This window comes from Microcaecilia unicolor, chromosome 8, assembly GCF_901765095.1.
Source record: "Microcaecilia unicolor chromosome 8, aMicUni1.1, whole genome shotgun sequence".
NCBI classification, from domain to species: domain Eukaryota; kingdom Metazoa; phylum Chordata; class Amphibia; order Gymnophiona; family Siphonopidae; genus Microcaecilia; species Microcaecilia unicolor.
In genome coordinates, this window is record NC_044038.1 from 29,329,001 (window position 1) to 29,351,796 (window position 22,796).

Genomic DNA, 22,796 nt, shown 5'->3' on the forward strand with positions numbered 1-22,796 from the left:
GTTGTCTATAGACCCCCGACACAATTGGAAGAACTAGATAAAGATCTGATCGCTGATATTCAAAAGTTGGGGAAGAAAAGAGAGGTGCTGTTGTTGGGAGATTTTAATCTGCCGGATGTAGATTGGAAGATTCCGTCTGCAAAATCGGAAAGAAGTAGAGAGATTGTGGATGCTTTCCAAAGTGCTCTGCTCAGACAAATGGTGAACGAACCCACGAGGGAGGGAGCCATGTTGGATCTGGTGCTCACGAATGGGGATAGTGTGTCAAATGTCCGAGTGGCTGCGCACCTGGGAAACAGTGACCATCAAACAGTTTGTTTTGATGTAACGGCTCATGTGGACGGCGGCCACTCTAAACTCAAAGTCCTCGATTTCAAGCGAGCTGACTTTAACAAAATGGGAGAATACCTGAAGAAGGAGCTGATGGGCTGGGAGGACATACGAGAAGTGGAAGGACAGTGGTCCAGGCTAAAAGAAGTAATAAACAGGGCCACAGACCTTTATGTAAGGAGAGTAAATAAAAGCAAGAGAAAAAGGAAACCGATATGGTTCTCAAAGCAAGTGGCTGAGAAAATAAAGATTAAAGAGTTAGCGTTCCAAAAATATAGAAAATCTCAAGAGGAGGAACACAGGGAGGAATACCGGATGAAACTGAAAGAAGCCAAGAGAGAGGTACGTCTGGCGAAGGCACAAGCGAAAGAACAAATGGCTAGAAATGTAAGGAGGGGAGACAAAAACTTCTTCAGGTATATTAGTGAAAGGAGAAAGACTATAAAGGGAATTGTGAGACTAAAAGATACAACAAAACGCTATGTAGAAAATGATGAAGAAAAAGCCAATTTGCTAAATAGATACTTTTGTTCTGTTTTCACTGAAGAAAACCCTGGGGAAGGACCGAGAGGGACTAGCAAAAGTACACCTGAGAATGAGGTGGATAGAGCGCCGTTCACGGAAGAGAGTGTGTATCAACAGCTTGGAAAGCTGAAGGTGGACAAAGCCATGGGGCCGGACGGGATCCACCCCAGAATACTGAGGGAGCTCAGAGAGGTTCTGGCGGGTCCTCTTAAAGACTTGCTTAATACATCCTTTGAGACGGGAGAGGTTCCGAGGGATTGGAGAACGGCGGAGGTGGTCCCTCTTCACAAAAGTGGGGATAGGGAAGAAGCTGGAAACTACAGGCCGGTAAGCCTCACTTCGGTTATTGGAAAAGTAATGGAAGCCATGCTGAAGGAAAGGATAGTGAATTTCCTGGAAGCCAATAAGTTGCAAGATCCGAGACAACATGGTTTCACCAAAGGGAAATCGTGCCAAACGAATCTCATTGAATTCTTTGACTGGGTGACGGGAGAATTGAATCAAGGACGTGCTGTGGACGTCATCTACTTAGATTTCAGCAAGGCTTTTGACACGGTTCCCCACAGGAGGCTCTTAAATAAACTAGACAGCCTGAAGATAGGACCCAAAGTGGTGAACTGGATTAGGAACTGGTTGACGGACAGACGCCAGAGGGTGGTGGTGAATGGAGTTCGCTCGGAGGAAGGAAAGGTGAGTAGTGGAGTGCCTCAGGGATCGGTGCTGGGGCCGATTCTGTTCAATATATTTGTGAGTGACATTGCCGAGGGGTTACAAGGTAAGGTTTGCCTTTTTGCCGATGACACCAAGATTTCCAACAGAGTGGACACCCCGGAGGGTGTGGAAAACATGAAAAAAGATCTGAAGAAGCTAGAAGAATGGTCTAACGTTTGGCAATTAAAATTCAATGCGAAGAAATGCAAAGTGATGCACTTGGGGAGTAGAAATCCAAGGGAGACGTATGTGTTAGGCGGGGAGAGTCTGATAGGCACGGACGGAGAGAGGGATCTTGGGGTGATAGTATCTGAGGACCTGAAGGCGACGAAACAGTGCGACAAGGCGGTGGCAGTAGCTAGAAGATTGCTAGGCTGTATAGAGAGAGGAGTGACCAGCAGAAGAAAGGAGGTTTTAATGCCCCTTTATAAGACGTTGGTGAGGCCCCACATGGAGTATTGTGTTCAGTTTTGGAGGCCGCATCTTGCGAAGGATGTTAAAAAAATGGAAGCGGTGCAAAGAAAAGCTACGAGGATGGTATGGGATTTACGTTCCAAGACGTATGAAGAGAGGCTTGCTGACCTGAACATGTACACCCTGGAGGAAAGGAGAAACAGGGGTGATATGATACAGACGTTCAAATATTTGAAAGGTATTAATCCGCAAACGAATCTTTTCCGGAGATGGGAAGGCGGTAGAACGAGAGGACATGAAATGAGATTGAAGGGGGGCAGACTCAGGAAAGATGTCAGGAAGTATTTCTTCACGGAGAGGGTGGTGGACGCTTGGAATGCCCTCCCGCGGAAGGTGGTGGAGATGAAAACGGTAACGGAGTTCAAACATGCGTGGGATATGCATAGAGGAATCCTGTGCAGAAGGAATGGATCCTCAGAAGCTTAGCTGAAATTGGGTGGCGGAGCAGTTGGGGGGAAGAGGGGGTGGTGGTTGGGAGGCGAGGATAGGGGAGGGCAGACTTATACGGTCTGTACCAGAGCCGGTGATGGGAGGCGGGACTGGTGGTTGAAAGGCGGGAAATACTGCTGGGCAGACTTATATGGTCTGTGCCCTGAAAAGGACAGGTACAAATTCAAGGTAAGGTATACACTTATAGGTTTTTCGTTGGGCAGACTGGATGGACCATGCAGGTCTTTTTCTGCCGTCATCTACTATGTTACTATGTTACTATGTATTGAAACTAAAAAAAAACATCTTTCTTATCAATTGCACATCTACAACCTTAATTACATTTGTATATCTAATATATTGAAACTAAAAAGCATATTTTTCATCAAATACATTGAAACTAAAAATACATCTTTCTCATCAAACAAAAAAGATGAGAGACTGATAGTTGCAGTCCATGACAGTAGATTAAGGAGGAAACAGTTCACAGCAAGTATGGAAAAAAAAACCCTGGTAAAACAGACATGTAAATTCTGTAAAAAAAAAAAAAAAGCTGAAAATGGTTATTCATCTTATAGCTGGCTGCAAAGTTCTGACAGAAGAAAAAATCTATACAAAAAGATACAAAGTAGCACATCTTATCCATTGGAAACTTCGGGGGTAACATTCAGCTGGCAAAAATCAGCATTTTTTTTTTTAAACAATGACCGCCTCTGTCAAAAATCATGCCTGGATTTTCAGTGACAGACCATGTCCAGATATTGGCATTATATATCTGGGTAAGTGCAGACAGACAGCACTTAACCTGATACCTTTGAATATTCAAGTTAAACCAGACAAAGATAGGGTAATATTTATGTGGTCCTACTTCCCCAGTTAACTTATCCAGTTAAGGGCTGAATATTGGTACTTATCTGGTTAAGTGATGACTCTGCCCCCAGACCACCCACACAATGGCCAGTTTTAACTTTAGTGGTTAGAGGGGATATTCAGTGGCACCACTGCTAAATATTCCCTGAGCCCAGTCAGCGTGAGTTAACCAGATAAGAGCCTCTCTTAACTGGTTAACTCACTTTGAAAATCAACCTCTATATAAACAGTACAACATGACTTTAAGGGGCCCTTTTACTAAAGTGTGGTAGGCCTAACGCAGGCCTACAATGCGCCAAAAGGGCACTACCGCGGGACGCACTGAGGTATCCCATGGTGGTTTCCAGCTCAGTACATGCTAATTCCACACTGGAAAATATTTTTTATTTTCCAGTGAAGGAGGCGTGTCCATGGGTGGAGAGTGGGTGTGCCTGCGCTAATCGGGTAGCATGGGCACATTACAGCATGCTACCTGATTAGCGCGGGAGTCCTTACTACCTCCTAAATAGGTGGTGGTATGGGCTCAATGCAGTAAAGGCCACACGCTAATGGAGAAATTAGTGTGTGTGTCCATTACAGAAAAATATAGTAAGGCAGTCATTTTATTGCCACGCTAAAAGTGGCTGCAGAATGTGGAAAAGCCATGTGCTGACACCTGCGCTGGCCACTTTTTAGCACAGCTCGGTAAAAGGACTCCCTTAAAGGTTTATGGAAAATTAAGAGTTTGTGATCACCTGGAACATTCCCATTTTGATGGATAAAACATTTGATGCAAGAAAAAGACATAGCAGCAAAGGAGAAAAACTCAAGAACTGCACTGATAATAGAGGGATCAGTGCTGAGTATTCAGTGAATCGTGCAGCGAGGGAAAAGACCACGTAACAAGGAATGTAGTTAGAGGCCAAAAACGTGGAAGAAAAATACAGAAATATTTCCCACCATATTAGGTTAATTATAAATGAAGATAATAGATATAGTTGTCTCTTCCTGTTAACAATTCAACTAGTATCCAATGAAGAGAATGAATATTAATATAAATATAATGTGAAACTTATACTCAATCATACAATTTTCAAATGCTTAACTATGAAATATATTATATATATATATATATATATATATATATATATATATATTAGGTGCTCAGTAGTCAACGGTGGTCTCAACTGATATAGCTCTGTGGTACTATTAAAGCTGTTGACCCCTCATTCAATCATTGCACCAATAGTGGTTCTAGGAATGTTATATACTTAAATAAAAGCCACTTATCTGATCAAGGGGCCGCATAACACTTCTGCTGTAATGTAGAGCTTACAATATGACCACCATAAATCTCTTGTGATTCAATAATCAAAACAAATGTGCTTCACCCAAAAATGCATGCTCAAAAAATCACCACTATATCAAAAGGATCTAAAAACAGCAGCAACATCATGGAGTCGAAAACTTCATAAACTGAAGAGTTCAAAAATAAAGTATCCTATCAAAATTGGAAAACATATATATTCTCCAATCAAAAAGAAGCAAATGGATGTGTTCAAGAAAATAACAAAAACTAAAACAGTAATCCTTCCAATAATGCAGGGCCCACTGTGAAACGTCACTATATCCTGCTGCAATAATCTCCACGTGGTTGCAAACAGTCACAATTCAAATCCATTCATGAGACGAGTATAAACATATATTCCAATCTTCAAATAGCTTCTACCAAAAACTGCTAGTCTCAAAGATCTTTGCCAATGTTTACCGAACTCTACACAGTCCAGTGTTTCACCAAAAGCGTCTTCAGGAGATCAGACATATGCCACTTTCAAAATCTAATAAGGTAGATCTCTGGTTCTCATTCTGAAGTTTCTTTTAAATTATCTTCAAAGCAGACTAGTTGGAAACTCCCGCCTAGAGATATCCCCGTTAACTACTGAGCACCTATTACATATTTTATATTTCATAGTTAAGCATTTGAAAATTGTATGATTGAGCATAAGTTTCACATTATATTTATATTAATATTCAGTCTCTTCATTGAATTCTAGTCCATCATATTAGGTGCCACAGGCCTGATTAAAAGCAATTTCCAAGCACACTTTGATATTATAATCTCAGAAGGAAGCTCTCTTTGGCATGATGCAAGTACTATGGCAAACATTAATGTAAATATGAGAGACTGAGACCATACTACACATACCCTGGCTTAGGAGTTTCTTACTATCATTGGTATATGCAAAACTAACCCATTGGAGTAAATTTAAAACAAACCGGAGAAAACTTTTCTTCACCCAACGCATAATTAAACTCTGGAATTCGTTGCTGGAGAACGTGGTGAAGGCGATTAGCTTGGCAGAGTTTAAAAAGGGGTTACAAGGTTTCCTAAAAGACAAGTCCATAAACCACTACTAAATGGACTTGGGAAAAATCCACAATTCCAGGAATAACACGTATAGAATGTTTGTACGTTTTGGAAGCTTGCCTGGTGCCCTTGGCCTGGATTGGCCGCTGTCGTGGACAGGATGCTGGGCTCGATGGACCCTTGGTCTTTTCCCAGTGTGACATTACAGGAGGAGTGGCCTAGTGGTTAGTGCAGTGGGCTTTGATCCTGAGGAACTGAGTTCAATTCCCACTGCAGCTCCTTGTGACTCTGGGCAAGTCACTTAACCCTCCATTGCCCCTGGTACAAAATAAGTACCTAAATATATGTAAACTGCTTTGAATGTAGTTGCAAAAACCTCAGAAAGGTGGTATATCAAGTCCCATTTCCACTTATGAGACATAACTCCATAGAAATACTGTTGCCAATCCATCTCTTGAATATTTATTAGTGATATACTGAAAACAACATCTGCAGTTTTTAAGGACTGAATTTTGAGATCATACATTATACTTTTTTTTTTAAGAATTCACCATAGTCCTACATTTCTTAGAAATTGAACAACCGCAAACCCATTGGACAAATGAGACAAAATCAGGACTAGCTTTCTCTTGTGATTTAGGTTAGTAATGCTAAGACCAGTCCCTAATGAATATGCATGAATATATGAGCACTAACTCTCTCCAATGTAGGTAGATATAAGTCATGTATATTCATTAAAGGATATCCTGAAAATATGACAGACAGACTAAAGTGGCAGAGTCTGAGGACCAGTTTAGGCACCACTGGTCTAGGTCAGAGGGTCTTAGCACTTGCTCTCAAGGTTACTAAGCTGCATTAAGTACATAAGTATTGCCATACTGGGACAGACCAAAGGTCCATCAAGCCCAGCATCCAGTTTCCAACAGTGGCCAATCCAGGTCACAAATACCTGGCAAGATCCCAAAAAAGTACAAAACATTCTATGCTGCTGATCCCAGATAAAAAACAGTGGATTTTCCCCAAGTCCATTTTAATAATGGTCTATGGACTTTTCCTTTAGGGAGTCGTCCAAACCTTTTTTAAACCCCACTAAGCTAACCGTCTTTACCACATTCTCTGGCAACAAATTCCAGAATTTAATTACACGTTAAGTGAAGAAAAGATTTCTCCAATTTGTTTTAAATTTACTACTTTGCAGCTTCATCGCATGCCCCCTAGTCTACTACTACTTAACATTTCTAGAGCGCTACTAGGGTTACGCAGCGCTGTACAATTTAACAAAGAGAGACAGTCCCTGCTCAAAGAGCTTACAATCTAATAGACAAGTGAACGGTCGGTCCGATAGGGGCAGTCAAATTGGGGCATTCTGGATTCACTGAACGGTAAGGGTTAGGTGCCGAACGCAGCATTGAAGAGGTGGGCTTTAAGCAAAGACTTGAAGACGGGCAGGGAGGGGGCTTGGCGTAAGGGTTCAGGAAGGTTGTTCCAAGCATAGGGTGAGGCGAGGCAGAATGAGCGGAGCCTGGAGTTGGCGGTGGTGGAGAAGGGTACTGAGAGGAGGGATTTATCCTGTGAACGGAGGTTACGGGCGGGAACGTAAGGGGAGATGAGGGTAGAGAGGTAGTGAGGGGCAGCAGACTGAGTGCATTTGTAGGTAAGAAGGAGAAGCTTGAATTGAATGCGGTATCTGATCGGAAGCCAGTGAAGTGACCTGAGGAGAGGGGTGATATGAGTATATCGGTTCTGGCGGAATATGAGACGTGCAGCAGAGTTCTGAACAGACTGAAGGGGGGATAGATGGCTAAGTGGGAGGCCGGTGAGGAGTAAGTTGCAGTAGTCCAGGCGAGAGGTAATGAGAGCGTGGACGAGAGTTCGGGTGGTGTGTTCAGAGAGGAAAGGGCGAATTTTGCTGATGTTAAAGAGGAAGAAGCGACAGGTCTTGGCTATCTGCTGGATATGCGCAGAGAAGGAGAGAGAGGAGTCAAAGATGACTCCGAGGTTGCGGGCAGATGAGACGGGGAGGATGAGGGTGTTATCAACTGAGATAGAAAGTGGAGGAAGAGGAGAAGTGGGTTTTGGTGGAAAGACGATAAGCTCGGTCTTGGACATGTTCAGTTTCAGGTGGCGGTTGGACATCCAGGCAGCAATGTCGGATAAGCAGGCCGATACCTTTGCCTGGGTCTCCGCGGTGATGTCTGGTGTGGAGAGATACAGTTGGGTGTCATCAGCATAGAGATGATACTGGAAACCATAAGATGAGATCAGGAAGCCCAGGGAAGAGGTGTAGATTGAGAAGAGAAGGGGTCCAAGGACCGATCCCTGGGGAACACCAACAGATAAGGGGAAAGAGTAAACAGATGCTTCACATCTACCTGTTCCACTCCACTCCACTCATTATTTTATAGACCTCTATCATATTAAATGAATCTTGTTCTTAGACCAAACATATAAAAATACTTTTTAGAAACACAATGTATAAAGGCAGACAGGGTCAGTAAAGCCAATTTACTTCCTGGTGCATTATGGGGAAAGCCCCAACTTTCAATCCCGTATCCCCCCTTTAAAGCTGCTTTAAAGACCTACTTATTTACTCTACCCTATGGGGAAGGGTTAGGTATCTACCACTAGTAAACAATACACCAGCCTTCTCACTTGTCTTCTTATTTTATTTCTATTGTACTCCTCTTCTGTTATGAAATACTTAACTTTTTATGCCTCTATATAGCTACAACTGTTTCATTCCTTGCCAACTTCCAGCTGAAGTTTGAACTGTGCAGGGCTAGTGGGTCCCCCAAAATCATAATTGCTCTGTGTGGATCAGACTTCAGATTGAAGCCAGGAGAGGAGAAAATAGTCATGATGTTCCCCCTGCCATATAGATAATTCTGCCAGGGGGAGGACTGGAAAGGATAGCACTGGCACCCTCTCTGATCACACAAAAAGTCTGATTTGCCTTGGGCCCCACTTCCTCCTGCTTCCCTTGGGTAGTTCTGCTTTCACACAAGGTTGCACATACTACATACATGAAACAGTATACCAGTGGAGGTGGTGGAGCAAGGACAATATCTGAATTTAAACAAGCATGAGAAGAGTACCATGGATCTCCAAGACTGAGGAAGACGTTGTAAAGATTGGGCAGTTGGTTAGAATGGGCAGACTGGTCTTTATATGCCATCATGTTTTTATGTTTCTATGAAAATCCTGAAAACCAGATTTGTTTGTGAAGCTGATGAACCCTGGTCCACGGTGATTTGATAGCCCTAAAAAGAGAAGAGACTCCAAGTGCCAGTCCTTTTCCCTCGCTTTCATCCTAATACAGTTTTCTATCCAAAACGCTAGTAGCCTCGCCCCTGACCCCACCCCCACACTAGGAAACATGGTCCACGTCTAATGGTTTGCGGGTGGGTGGCATGCATAGGTACTAATTTCAAAATGGCCGGGGTGCTAAACACAAAATTAGCTCTCCCTGGACGTAACGCAGTAGCTTGCTTAGTACTGGGGCGCTCAGGACCCATAGAAGTGGCGCTTACATGGGAAGATACACGAGGTTCAGCGCATGGAGGACGCCGGCCCTTTATTGTTTTGCTCGGTCAGGGTTATTACGCGGGAAGGAAAGGATGGCGAGACTCTACCTTTGCAGATTTGTTCCCACAGGCTCTTCGACCCCTGGCCCTGGGCTGTACTCTCTCTAGCCATGCTCGGGACCTACTCTTCCTCAGTCAGTGGTTGCTAAGTAACCGATTCACGCTAAGGGCGATTACCCAGAAGGCATCGGGAACCGCCGCCACTGTACTCGTTGCCCTCACGTGAGTCACGTTACGTTACGTACGCTTCCATTCTTCCGGGTCAACACGTTGGGGGAGCCTTTGCACGTTGTAGGCAACGTTGAGAAAGGTCTGTACGGTTTATCAGCTGCCAATATATATATATAATATATATAAATAAATACAGATTCGTAGAGTGATGCAGCAGTGTAATATGTTACTAGATAATGTTCTGGATTGCAGTTTGTGTTTTATTGTCTGGGCTTTGAATTAATCAAACAATGTGTTTAACAGGGACGATGAAACTTTCAAACAGGTTGTAAAATTGACTCAGGCAGATGACAGCTGTTAGACTAATCAAAGTCCTCAATAAATTGGTTAGGCTCAGGTGGCATCTGTCTCTGTTCTGGGGTATACATGGCTATCTCTGGTACTCCTACTTGAAACATTTTCTAATAGATCTTTTTAGATAGACAAGAATGCGTTAAAATAAATAAAATCGTTGAGAACCAAAGGGTCCTTTTACTCAGCTGTAGTAAAAAAGTAGCCTTAGAGTGCCCTCAAATGCGTTTTTCCCATGCACTGGCCATTTTTTGACCGCAACAGTAAAATGGCCGATTTTGCAATTTTTTTATTAATAGCTGTGCGCTAACAGCCATTAAAAGAAATTAGCATGTTAGGGTTACCATATGGCTCCAGGAAAAGGAGGACAGATAGAGGCAGTCTGGATTTTACTTCCATTGCTGTCAATGGAAGTAAAACCCGGACTGGATCAATGTGTCCTCCTTTTTCTGGAGCCATATGGTAACCGTACATGTGTGTATTTAGCAACGCTTGCTTGGTAGGTGGTAAGGGCTCACCTGCTAATCCTGCAGTAACCAGTTAGCATATGGTAATGTAGTTGTGATGAGTGGTGCAGGAACACCAATTTTGTGCTTCCCCAGACACACCCCCACCAAATATTTTTTAGCACAGAGTTAGTGCACGCCAATTTGGGACTTACCACAGGACACCTGAGCACATCCCGCAGTAAGCACATACTAACACTTACCGCAGCTTGGGGAAAAAAGTCCTAAAACTCGAGAGAATCTTTATGTTAATTTTTGGACTTTGTCACTGCAAAGATATATATTGCATGTGTAGAAAGATTTTTCCAATGTTAAGTGCGCTGTAGCCTGCCAGTGAGACAGGGTGGACTGGTGTGGCCTGGCCAGCCATCCCTTCTCTGCTTTGTCCCCCTTCACCCAAATGCACCAGTACCAATATGGACCAGTGGTTGTAAGATATTTTATAATACGGCTTTCTGGATGCCTTTCATCGATCCAAAGTGAGTGATTATTTGAAACAGACACTATCTACAATGAAGGCAGCGAAGCATGTAACCCTATTTCATCAAATGGCCATGCTGCAAGTATATACTTACTGCACAGCCATTTCCATTACATTCATTCCCACTATTCCAGGACGAGTGGGTGAAGGTGTGGGAGCTAATGCGATTCCCTCAAGTTCGAGTTTCTTCTGTTAGAGCCTGGTGGTCATGGAGGATTCTTCTCCCTTTGGTCTTACGGCCTGGCCCTTGAGAGGGCTCGGCTGAGGAAGAAGGATTATTGGTTTCAGTCCTGGCTTCCCTGCTGCAGGCTAGGAAGCGCTCTTCTTGGCGCCTGCCAGTACTTTGCTTTCTTCCTGGACCATTTCCTGGCATTTTTGCTGGAGGGAGTATCAAGGGCTAGAGGTGGGTTCCAGTGGCAGCCCTGGCTTGCTTTCAGGGTCGTTGGCAGACCTCTTCCTTAGCGGCTCTTCCGGTTGTGATTTGTTTTTACAGAGGTGTGGGTCGCTTACGCTGCCCTTCACGTGCCTTTTCTGAATGGGATTTTATTCTGGTCCTTCGGGTGCTGCAGCACTCTCCATTTGTGTCCCGTCGCTAGGTGATCCTGATAGTTCTCACGTAGAACTCAGTGTTATTAGGGCGTTTCCGTTGGCCTTTTGCTTCTTTGCAACTTTAGGCTCCTTCTTAGGACCCTTTCTCCGTCTTTGTTTTGGAGGTGGGGTCTCGTTTTGGGCAGTACCGGCCTTCTTGCCCGAGTGCTTGTTGGTTTCTTTTTATTTATTTATTTATTTATTTATTGTTACATTTGTACCCCGCGCTTTCCCACTCATAGCAGGTTCAATGTGGCTTACATCTCTCTATATAAAACGCACCTCCAATGAAGCCTTACTTTCCCAACGTTCTAAAAGTGAGGTGGCAGAGACCACTTTTTTGTTCCTTGAGTGTCTGCCCCGCCCATGCGTCAAACGTGATGACGTCGGGGGCGGAGCAATGACACTCCTCCCCCCCCCCCCCCCCCCCTCAGTCGCTGTCCTCTCACTCTCAGCACCGTCTACCTGCCTTTCTCGGCACTCCAAACTTCACTTTAACACTGCTGCGCTGAAGGCATCCTGCTTTTCTCACTCACCCAAACACACTCTCTCTCTAACATCCGACCCATGAACAGCACGTTATGTCAAAGGAGAAGAGAAACTAAAGACAGATGCTTCACTACTCCTCCCCCCTCCCTCAGTCGCTGTCCTCTCACTCTCAGCACCCTCTACCTGCCTTTCTCGGCACTCCAAACTTCACTTTAACACTGCTGCGCTCAAGGCATCCTGCTTTTCTCACTCACCCAAACACACTCTCTCTCTAACATCCGACCCATGAACAGCACGTTATGTCAAAGGAGGAGAGAAACTAAACACAGATGGTTCTGCCAGGTAAAGCAGAATTCCTTCATCACAGCATGCACAGTCACAGAATTTGGCCAGCATGTCAGGCATAATATTTACTTCATTTAAATTTCTTATGTACTGCCTGCAAGCTCTTGAAACACTGTACGTCACTCTCGCTCTCATACACTCTCTCGGTCTCACAGAGAGTCTGTGTATCGCACACATACTCTCTCACACACACTGTATCTGTGTAAAACACACTCTCACACACTCACTGTGTCTTACATCTGCACTTGCACACACTCTCATTCTCACACACACACTCTATCTCTCACAAACACACTCGCACCCACACTCACTCTCTCTGTCACACACACACACTCACACATTCACTCTCTCTCTCTCTCACACAGTCACTCTCACACACACTCTCACAAACATACACACTCCCAGGAAAACCTTGCTAGCGCCCGTTTCATTTGTGTCAGAAACGGGCCTTCTTTACTAGTATTATATACAGGTACTTATTTTTAGTCATCTATTTGCCTCTTGCAGGCTTATGAACTTGTGTTTTTTCGAGGTTCCCGATGTCTTTCGCCTTTCGTATAGTCCTTTTGTGCAGTTTGGTAAACAGCAGTTTGGTCTCATGGCTTCCAAGGCTTCCTTTGCCCGGTGGGTGAAGGTGGCCATGGTCTCTGCTTGTATTCTGGGATGCTGTTCTCCTTGTGTTGGAAGACACACTCTACTGGGCGTGTGACTACATCTCGGGCAAAGGCTTTGTTGTCTTCTCTGATGGATATTTGTAGGGCAGAAGCATGGGCTTCTCTGCTTTCCTTCAGTAGCATGCTGGTATAGCGGGGGCCATACAGGCAGCGGCTGCATTTGTCTTGAGGGAATCGCATTAGCTCCCCCCACCTTCACCCACTCCTCCTGGAATAGTGTGAAGAACTAATAGAAAGAAAATTATCAGGTAAGTCCTAATTTCTCCTTCCTTTTTTCACAAAAACCCTGCTGTTGTAAAAGGGGCCTCAGCGCAGGGCCCTTTTACCGCAGCTTGGTAAAAGGACCCCCTACTGCTTAAAAATTAATTATATATTATATGTAGGTTGTTTCAGTACTGTAGAAGTTAGCTTATAGACTTCTGTTTTCCAGAATGGCAATTGCATCAGAAAAGGCTCACAGCACTGCTGAAGAACCAATTCAGAAAAAAAAGAAAAAGAAAAGAGTAACTGAAATGAAAGAGGACTTGCACAATGCAGTATCACACCAATTTAAGCATAAATCCAAGAAAAAAAAAGAGAAGCCAGAATGTGATGAAGTCCAGGCTGGAGGCCTTCAGATGAAAGAGAAGGACTTTTCAGGAAATTCAGTGGTTCTAGAATATTATGATCTCCAGTCCACGAAAAAGAAAGATAAATCTAAACATTTCAAAAAGAAGAAACAGAAGAATATTTCTAGTGAACTAGTAACAGAGGATCACGAGGAAGATCAAGGAATTTCCTCCAATATGATAACGATCATCTCGGAAAGAGTGCCACACCAGTTTAAGCATAAATCCAAGAAAAAGGATTCTGCAGTCAAGAAAATGAAGGCGGAATGTGATGAAGTTCAGGCTGGAGGGCTTCCCCTGAAAAATAAAGTAAAAGTTGAGGACTTTTCGGGAAAGTCAGTGGTTGCAGAATATTATGATCCTGAGTTAAATGACTTAAAGTCCTTGAAAAAGAAAGACAAGCCTAATCGTTTAAAAAAGAAGAAACAGAGGAAGATTTCTAGTAAACTAGCAACAAAGGATCACGAGGATGATGAAGGAATTTCCACCAATAAGATGTCAAAGGTCATCTCAGAAAGAGAAGGGGCAAGAAGTGTTGCTAATGGGCACGGACCAGTCCAAAAGAAAAAAAGCAAGAAAGATAAAGAAACCAAGAAGAAGAAAAAGAAGAAGAAGAAACTTTGTCGGGAAAAAGAAGGCAAGCGTACCTCTTTGAAGGAGATTTCAGAGAGAATGACTGTAGATGAGGCACAGGACTCTGAAATTATGTGGGATAAAAAGAAGAGCAAAAAAGCTGCCAGGTCAGGAGATGGCATGGCCACCAATGATAGTGTCCTGGGCACAAATAACCAAATGGATGATGGCAAAGAGAGGAGGCATATGAAAAGGAAAAGAAATGTGACTGATGTTATGGATGAAACCAATTCCTTGAAGACAAAGAAAAAAAGGAAAGAAGTTGTAGAAGAGGAAGCCGAAACTGAGGGGCTGGTAAGTTTCACCTGACAGGGCGTGAGCAGAATTTATTGATGTGTAAGACTCTGACAAGGCTATGGTGTGAACACTTCTGCTGTAGCTCCTTGAACTGAACTGAGATTAGAACTTATTTCACTTAAGCCACCTTTTTAAGTCTCTGCTGCCTGAAGATAGAAAACAACTAATTTAACCAATGGGTTAAAATGAACATTAATCAACCCCCCCCCCCCAATGCACACCTCTGGGCCAATGAGGTAAATTTCACCTAAGGGAACCCCATGGCATGGGGGACACAATTAGAAAGGAGGTCCAGTGATTCCCCCCGCCCCCCAAAACACTCACTGCAGGGACGGAGGCAGAGCATGGTGGCCATGTACTTACATTTAACAGTGTTGCCATGGAGTCTGTTGACATCTCTCTTCAATACAATTTAGCCATAGACTGCCCCTAGTAGCATTTTATGAAGTCCACTTCAATGCCCCATAGGGTGCCCGGTTGGTGTCCTGGCATGTCAGGGGGACCAGTGCAGTACAAATGCTGGCTCCTCCCACCTCCAAATGGCTTGCATTTGGACGTTTTTGACATAGACGTCTTTGGTTTCGAAAATCGCCAAAAGTCAGAAACTTCCATGTCTAGGGACGTCCAAATTTAAGGATTTGAACGTCTGACGGTATTTTCGAAACAAAAGATGGACGTCCATCTTTTTTCAAAAATACAGTTTCCCCGCCCCTAGAGTTGGACGTTTTGCCAGGACGTCCGAATCGCTACTTGGACGTCCCTTTCGAAAATACCCTTCCACGGAGCTCATTTTCTAAGCATTTAAAATTACAAAGTTACATAGAGGAGCATTTTCGATATAACATTTAAGTCGGACTTTAGACATTTTGCGTTAAAAATCCGAATAGAAAACATGACCATTTTTGAAACCTTAAAACGTCCATCTTTTTTTCCAAAAATGCCGTTTGTAACAAGGTTTTTTGCTTTATGCATTTATCTTTTCAGGCCATTTTCCAAAAAAAAACCATACACATGAAAAGTGTATTGAGCCTGCAAAGAGGTGGGAAAATGTGGGATACAAATGCAATAAATAAATAAAAACGTAGAAATCAAGCCATTGGGATGTAGGAGGGGCCAGCATTTTTAGCTGGCTGGTCCCCCAGACATCCCAGGAAAGCAATGGGGCACCCTTGGGGACACTGCTATGGACTTCGTATAAATACTCCCAAGTACATATCTCACCATTGCTCCCTTATATTGTCTGCTGAGCCCTCCAAAACCCATTACACCCAACTATACACCACTTCAATAGCCCTTATGGGTGATGGGGGCACCTATATATGGGTACAATGAGTTTCTGGTGAGTTTTGGAAAGCTCACAATTTCCACCTCAAGTGTATAACAGGTAGGGGGAGGTATGGGCCTGGGTCCACTTGTCTATAGTGCACTGCACCCACCACTATACTACTATGGAAACCCTCATTCTGCTCTAATGGGCCTGGCTATAATATCTGAGGCTGTCATAGAGGGTGGTAAGTACTATTTTAATTCACATTTTTTGGGGTGGGAAGGGGTCAGTGGCATTGAGGGTGTAAAGAAGGGTCATCCCTGATTCCCTCCCTCCAGTGGTCATCTGGTCATTTAGGGCACCTTTTTGTACCTTATTCATTCTGAAAACAGGTCTCAATCAAAACGTTGAAGTTGTAGCCCTAGACGTTTTTGTTTTGTTCCATTATGACTGTAAAACATTGAAGTGTTAGGTATGCCCTGATCCCACCTTCAAAATGCCCCCTTGGGACGCTCTGCAGACAAAATACGTAGATAAACTTCTGTAAAACAGGTTTTAAAAATACCAGTTTGGACGTTTTGAGAAGAAATCCATCCAAATGGATGTTTTTCTCTTTTGAAAATGAGCTCCATAGTATCCTATGGAACGTTATAAGTCTAATTGCTTTGAAAATACACCTGTTTGGGGCCATTTTCAAAACACTTAAGACACAAAGTACCATAGGATAGAAGTGCTTTGAAAATGAGCCCCCCCCCCCCCCCCCCCCCCCCCCCCCCCCAGTTCTGTTTGTTCAAATCAATCCAGAATTTTCACAATATTGTATTTCTGCCTTTAACAGAAGGTTCAGTATCATTGAGAAGTTCTTCTTGGGTTGCAGTATTTTTTTTTCAACTTTAAATGTTTTATTGGGTTTTATAATATAAATCCAACATTGCAATGCAGTGCAATCAAAAGTACAGTTATGCCTTGAGCACCGGACCTGGGCCAGTTAGCTCATGAAACACATAGCTTATTAGTACTCTCCACCGTCACTTCGGCAATGGTCTACGTACACTTTTTATGCTCCATGGGTGGAGGAGTGGCCTAGTGGTTAGGGTGGTGGACTTTGGTCCTGGGAAACTGAAGAACTGAGTTCGATTCCCACTTCAGGCACAGGCAGCTCCTTGTGACTCTGGGCAAGTCACTTAACCCTCCATTGCCCCATGTAAGCCGCATTGAGCCTGCCATGAGTGGGAAAGCGCGGAGTACAAATGTAACAAAAAAAAAAAATATATATAATTCTTACATATAAAGTCAGATGCTTCAAACTTTATCACCAGGCCCCGCATATCATCATGCACCCTTAAACTTACTATTTTACACACTCTAAGGTAACTCCCCCTCCCTCCCCCTTCCCGGTTTAGACAGCACCGAGATCCCCACCTCTGACAAAGATCTCGGCAGTCCATTACCCTCTAACATTCCATTCCTTAGCGTCCCTCCGGACCGGACCAGGATTGGACTGATGGGTTGTGCTCGCCTACCAGCAGGTGGAGACTGAGAAAAAAACTCTGACTCTAGAGAGCCAATAGGAGCCCTGGCCATGTGACCTTAGCCTCAGTATTTTCTCAGTCTCCCAGCAGGTAGGAAGTGAGCCCATTAGTCTCTCTCCTTTTCTCTTTAGATATTACAGATATTTGTGATAATTCTTCTGTGCCTGGAATCTTATTTAGAGGCTTGACAGGGTTTCCTTTCTTTTCTTTCTTTGACAGCCTCGGGGGTGTTAAACTCGGGTGTCTCGAGTCCACCCCCCTTCCTCCCCATCTCCCTGGCTTAGCAGGGAAGGGCCGTCCCTTTCTCTGGAAAGGTGTACCGTCTTTGGGAGAGGCAGCCACTTTTAACAGGTAGCTGCTTTAAAGAATTAAATCAAATAAAAGGAAATTCAAAGAAGCAGCCTTTCTTTCCCCAGACTTCTAACGAGCAGGCAGCTCCAGTGTTTTATTATGATTGAGGGGTTATAAAAAAAAAAAAAAAAAACAGAAGAAAATAATTCAGTATCTGTGACTTTAAACAGCGATTTTTCTTGTCAGATTTAATTTCCTCCATTTTCTTGCGTTTTGGCGGCGGCAGTTTAAACAAATGAAAAAAAAAAAGAAAGGTGCGAACCGCGTAAGCGCGGCCACCTGTTTTTTCCGATATGGCTTAAAAGTTCAAACAGCTGCTGTCGGTCAGCGTCGCGCAGTTCACGCAGCCGGAACGTGTAAATTTTGCTCTCCCTTCAAGGTTTCTTCGGGTCCGGTGCTGCCTCCAGTTTTTTCGGGGCCTTTTTCGCCGGCAGTTGTTTCTTCGCCGTTCCACTGGGCTCCGCTTGTTCGGAGGTGTCGGGCGCGCTGTCGACGATCGCCACAGGGCCAGTGGAGCGAACGGCGGCCATTTTGTTTCTCCCTCCATCTTATCAGTCGGGGATCTCTCTGCTGAAGGTAAGGCTGCAGTTCATAGAGCAGTTCGGCTCCAAGATGTGTACACTTTTGTATGTGCTGAACGGCGTATTCTAAAATGCTCTTCACATCAGCAGGCAATATTTGGTTGAAAGGGGGCTCCTTTCATATATGGATATATAACAAGCTTTTCTTCTTTTAAATTTCTATGTATCACGGGGCTGTTAACACTAGTTTTTTCTGGTGCTCAGTCATTTTTCATTGCCTGGTGGAAAATCTACATCTTATCATAATATCATAATTCATTTCAAGCATTTTCCTCAATAGCTGTAGTATTATACAGTGTTTTAAGAACTTTAGAAACTTTCTCTATAGGCATAGAGTAAATTTCTGTCTTTCTCATTCCCTGGTGAATAGGACTACATTGTCTAAGAGTCAATTGATTGGTACTTTGCAATTCTGACCATAATATCTTAGTTCCTTTCAAGCATTTTACTCCATGCCTATGATGTTATATAGTGTTTTAAGAACTTAACAGACACTCACAATGGCTGTAGTGTTATACAGTGTTTTCTTTTTCCGACTTTAAGAAGCCTTCTCTAGAGGCATACAGTATATTGTTCAGATGCCATGGGGATATATCAGCTCTTTCATATTCTCTGAGGGACAGTCCTGTCTACCAAGCTCCCAGTCACTCAGCTGCCTTAGCAGGCATGCTTTATTCATGTCTTCCCTTCTTTTCCAGCTGCCTTGAAGCCTCTCATTTTTCATTTTAGCTTTCTTCTGGTTTTTACAGGACATATGGTCACTTAGAGAATAAAGTCATCCTTTCACTTAAAGATAGTGGACGATCCTCAAACCATCTACTCGTGTTTGTCTCTACTCTATCAGTTCAGCATTGGCAGATTATAAACATCCTGGTTTGGTCCAGTATGCCTATACATACCATCTGCTATCTCTTCCTCTTCCTTAGAGACCTGATGTTATATCAAGCTTTCTTGAATTCAGATACAGTCTTGTCTACACTGCCTTCACCAAGTGGCTGTGGCACAACTTCACTTTTTTCGTTACAGGTAATTTCCAAGTTTGTCCTTTTTCATTTTCATTCTATGCGCCTTCACTCCAGAGTGTTCTTTCAATTGGAAGGGGATTCACTCACTTCCTGTGTATTTATACCATAGGTACATAAGTATGGTTATGCTGGGTAAGGCCTAAAGTCCATCAAGTCCAGCATTCATATCTAATGGGCATAGGTACATAAGTTTTGCCATTCTGGGGAAGCTCAAATGTCCACCTTTCTACAGCCAGAACAGCATTAAAGAAAAGAAAAAAAAAAAAAAAAAACCTCTCACGAGAGTATCGAACAGAAATCTCTGCTCCAAAAGCAAGGCTTTGCAGTAATTCTGCAAACTAACGCATACAATATTTGCCATGGCTGTTCACCACTAGGAACACCGGGGACCCTGGGCCTAGGTTCGGTGTTTTAACCTGAAACAAGCTCAACATTCATATCTATTGGGTGTGAGTCTGGTACTACTACTACTACTTAACATTTCTAGAGCGCTACTAGGGTTACGCAGCGCTGTACAAATTAACAAAGAAGGACGTTCCCTGCTCAAAGGAGCTTACAATCTACATCTCAGTGAGGGAGGACGCATGACCGTGGTACGTGGATTAGTGGTATGTGGATTAGGGAGATCCAAGAAATTGCAGGCCGGTGAATCAGACGTTCATACTGGGACAATTTTTTTCTGTCCGGAGCGTACTACCATAGCTGGTGGACTCCTATATTCAGAACTTTCTATATTCAGAACTTACCCAACTATGGAACGCCATAGAGATAGGGTTGGAGTTTGTAGCCCTATTTAACTGGTGTCCTTGGTCACCCTTCCTCTTCTCAGGATCCAGAGAATGGCTAGTTTTTTGCTTATGCATTAACCGGTCATTTTCAGCAGTACTCTCTCTTCCGTTCTTTTATAGATCTAAGAGGATGTTCATGGCGCTCTTAGGGTCATTTCATTCTTACCTAGACGACTGCCTAATTGGAGAAAGTCTTATCAGCAGAGTTCTCAGGTCACGCACCGGGTGTTGCATTTCTTACAGTCTCTAGGTTGGTTGGTGATTGTAGCCAGGCCTCTCATTTGATCTCTCATTTGATCTCTCATCAGATATCTCTGATTTTCTCTTTGTTTAGTTAGGTTGGCGCACAGTCTTTTGTCTCCTCTTCAAACATCCCAGTTTATATTTTTCTTGGTGACCTTGGGCCTTCGGCCATTTCCTCGCTCTATTCTGCAGAATGCAATTTTACTTTCTAATGCCCAAGAAGGAATTTCCTTCATCCTATTGCGAATCTCAGGGTCATCAATCGCACTATTTAAGTGTCATCTAGTTATCTCAAGAACCTTAGTTCTGTCATTGGGATGCTTCGTGCAGTACACTTTTTGGCAGAAGCTTGTTTGTATATATTTTTTTTCTGGGGGACCTCAGCAATTCGTTTTACCTTCGGGTGAATTTTGTTTTCCCTACTGACAAACAAGGCGGAGAGAGCTATGTTGGTCCTTGCCATGGCAATGGGTTATGTCATCCGCCAAGGAGGAGTTAAGAGTATACTCTTGAGTTTGTACTCATTTTTTCTTAGCTGTGTCACCCTGCATTTAGGTGAATGGACTCTCATTTTTTCAGCCTTACTTCCTCACTGCGACACTTCAGGGCTATCTCTTTTTGCCTTCAGGCTCACGAACATTTCTTGCTTCTTCCGTTCAGCAACAGTCTTGACGGAGACAGGGACAGATGCCAACGTCCAGCAGGGGTTTTTCAGCCTTCTTTATGCGTTTCTTCCATCATCTCACTAGGTGTTTACGCAGAACCAAGGCACCCTTCTACATCCGGACCCCCAGTCACTCAAACTTATGGCGTGGTTACTGGGTTTGCAACATCTTTGATATTTTCGCAGGAAGTACTTCAAGTTTTAATTGCTTCCAGACAGAAATCTACATTAAAGTCCTATGAATCAAAGTGGCGACGGTTCACTCTGTGGTACTCCTCTCGCCACTTCATTCCACAAACAGTATCCATTTTGCATGTTTTGGAATATCTTCTGCATCTTGCGAAATCTTGTCTGTCTTACTCATCCATTAGAGTTCATTTGGCAGCTCTATCAGTGATGCATGATACTGTTGACAACCGCACGCTTATGCAGCATCCACTGTCAAAGCGGTTTCTTAAAGGAGTCCTGCACCTGTACCTCCAGCTAGGTGAACTAGGTGAACAGACTCTTAAAGTTCTGTTTTCTAGTAGCCATAACTTTTTCTATAAAGTTTTCCTCTTCAAGCAGTGTTTCCCAGTAGCCATTGCAGCAAGTGGATCTATGTGTGGAATACTTCTACGGTTGGTAACTTCTTTTCGGTCTGCTGTAGTTTAAAGTTTTTCACCTTTCCAAATCGGTTTTTTCTTATTGGTTTTGTCCTTCTAGCCAGTAGGCGTAAAAGTTTTTCATTGTTTCTAACCCGCTATATCGCGAAGGATCAAGGAAATGAGAATGTCTATTTCTCTTCTCGCTGAGAGGGCAGTTCCACAGCGTATTACAACATATTCCACAACTTCAGAAGCGGGCTCTATTCTTACTACGGCGATTTTTGGTGCTCTCGGTGCACATTGGTAAGTTGGCAACTTAGTCCTAGTTTCATTTTATTTTGCTCATTGGGACACACTACATGTTAGTTGTCGCCAGGTGGCCTATGCAGCATGAACATTTCTCTGCAGTTTTCTTAGGGTCCCTCCCTTCAGATTACTGCTTTGGTACTTCCCATCAGTCCAATCCTGGTCCGGTCCGGAGGGACGCTAAGAAAGGAGAAATTAGATCTTACCTGCTAATTTGCTTTCCTTTAGTCCCTCCGGACCGGACCAGGCCCCTCCCATGTTCTCTCTACTCTTTAGCTTCTTTTATTAAGTAGGAAGTGTATTCAGTAGGAAGTGTATTCATTCCTTTACGATTCATGGAACAATACTATATATATACAGAACTTTACGTGGTCTATACCACTTCTCTGGTGGTTGCTGGTGAGCTCAATTGCTGGAATCTATCTATAAAACCTTAAATACGCCATACCACTTCTCTGGTGAGAGTTGTGGCTGAGCTCAGTTGCTGGAATATCTATAAAACCTTAAATATGATTTACCACTTTTCTGGTGAGAGTTGCTGGTAAGCTCAGTTGATGGAATATATATAAAATCTTAAGTGGGCCATACCACTTCTCTGGTGAGAGTTGCTGGTGAGCTATAAGACAAGTGAGCCATACCACTTCTCTGGTGAGAGTTGCGGGTGAGCTATATTATACGTGAGCCATACCACTTCTCTGGGGAGAGTTGCTGGTGAGCTATATTACATGTGAGCCATATCGCTTCTCTGGTGAGAGTTGCTGGTGAGCTATAGTACATGTGAGCCATACCGCTTCTCTGGTGAGAGTTGCTGGTGAGCTATAGTACAAGTGAGCCATACCACTTCTCTAGTGAGAGTTGCTGGTGAGCTGTAATACATATCGGGCCATACCGCTTCTCTGGTGAGAGTTGCTGGTGAGCTCTGATACTTGGCATTGCCGAGTGCTTTGTGGCTGCTAGGATTCCATACGGCACAGAAGGTCTTTCTTTCTTTCCTGCTTTGTTATTCAAATACTGAGGCTAAGGTCACATGGCCAGGGCT

General features: G+C 43.5%; 2 protein-coding genes across 3 annotated transcripts in view; one reads left to right on the forward strand and one right to left on the reverse strand.

Moving 5' to 3' along the window:
- Positions 1 to 9,441, reverse strand: part of IQCK (IQ motif containing K) — a 96,770-nt gene extending 87,329 nt beyond the window's left edge. The window contains exon 1 of the mRNA XM_030210956.1: positions 9,319 to 9,441. Coding sequence (XP_030066816.1) covers positions 9,319 to 9,382 — 64 coding nt within the window. The 5' untranslated portion in view covers positions 9,383 to 9,441. The remainder of the gene's footprint in view (positions 1 to 9,318) is intronic.
- Positions 9,442 to 9,522: 81 nt separating this feature from the next.
- LOC115475516 (protein maph-9-like) overlaps positions 9,523 to 22,796 on the forward strand; it is a 42,492-nt gene continuing 29,218 nt past the window's right edge. For both annotated transcript variants that reach the window (XM_030211284.1, XM_030211283.1), the window contains exons 1-2: positions 9,523 to 9,580; positions 13,306 to 14,410. In XM_030211284.1, the coding sequence (XP_030067144.1) occupies positions 13,307 to 14,410 (1,104 nt within the window). In that variant the 5' untranslated portion in view covers positions 9,523 to 9,580; position 13,306. The remainder of the gene's footprint in view (positions 9,581 to 13,305; positions 14,411 to 22,796) is intronic.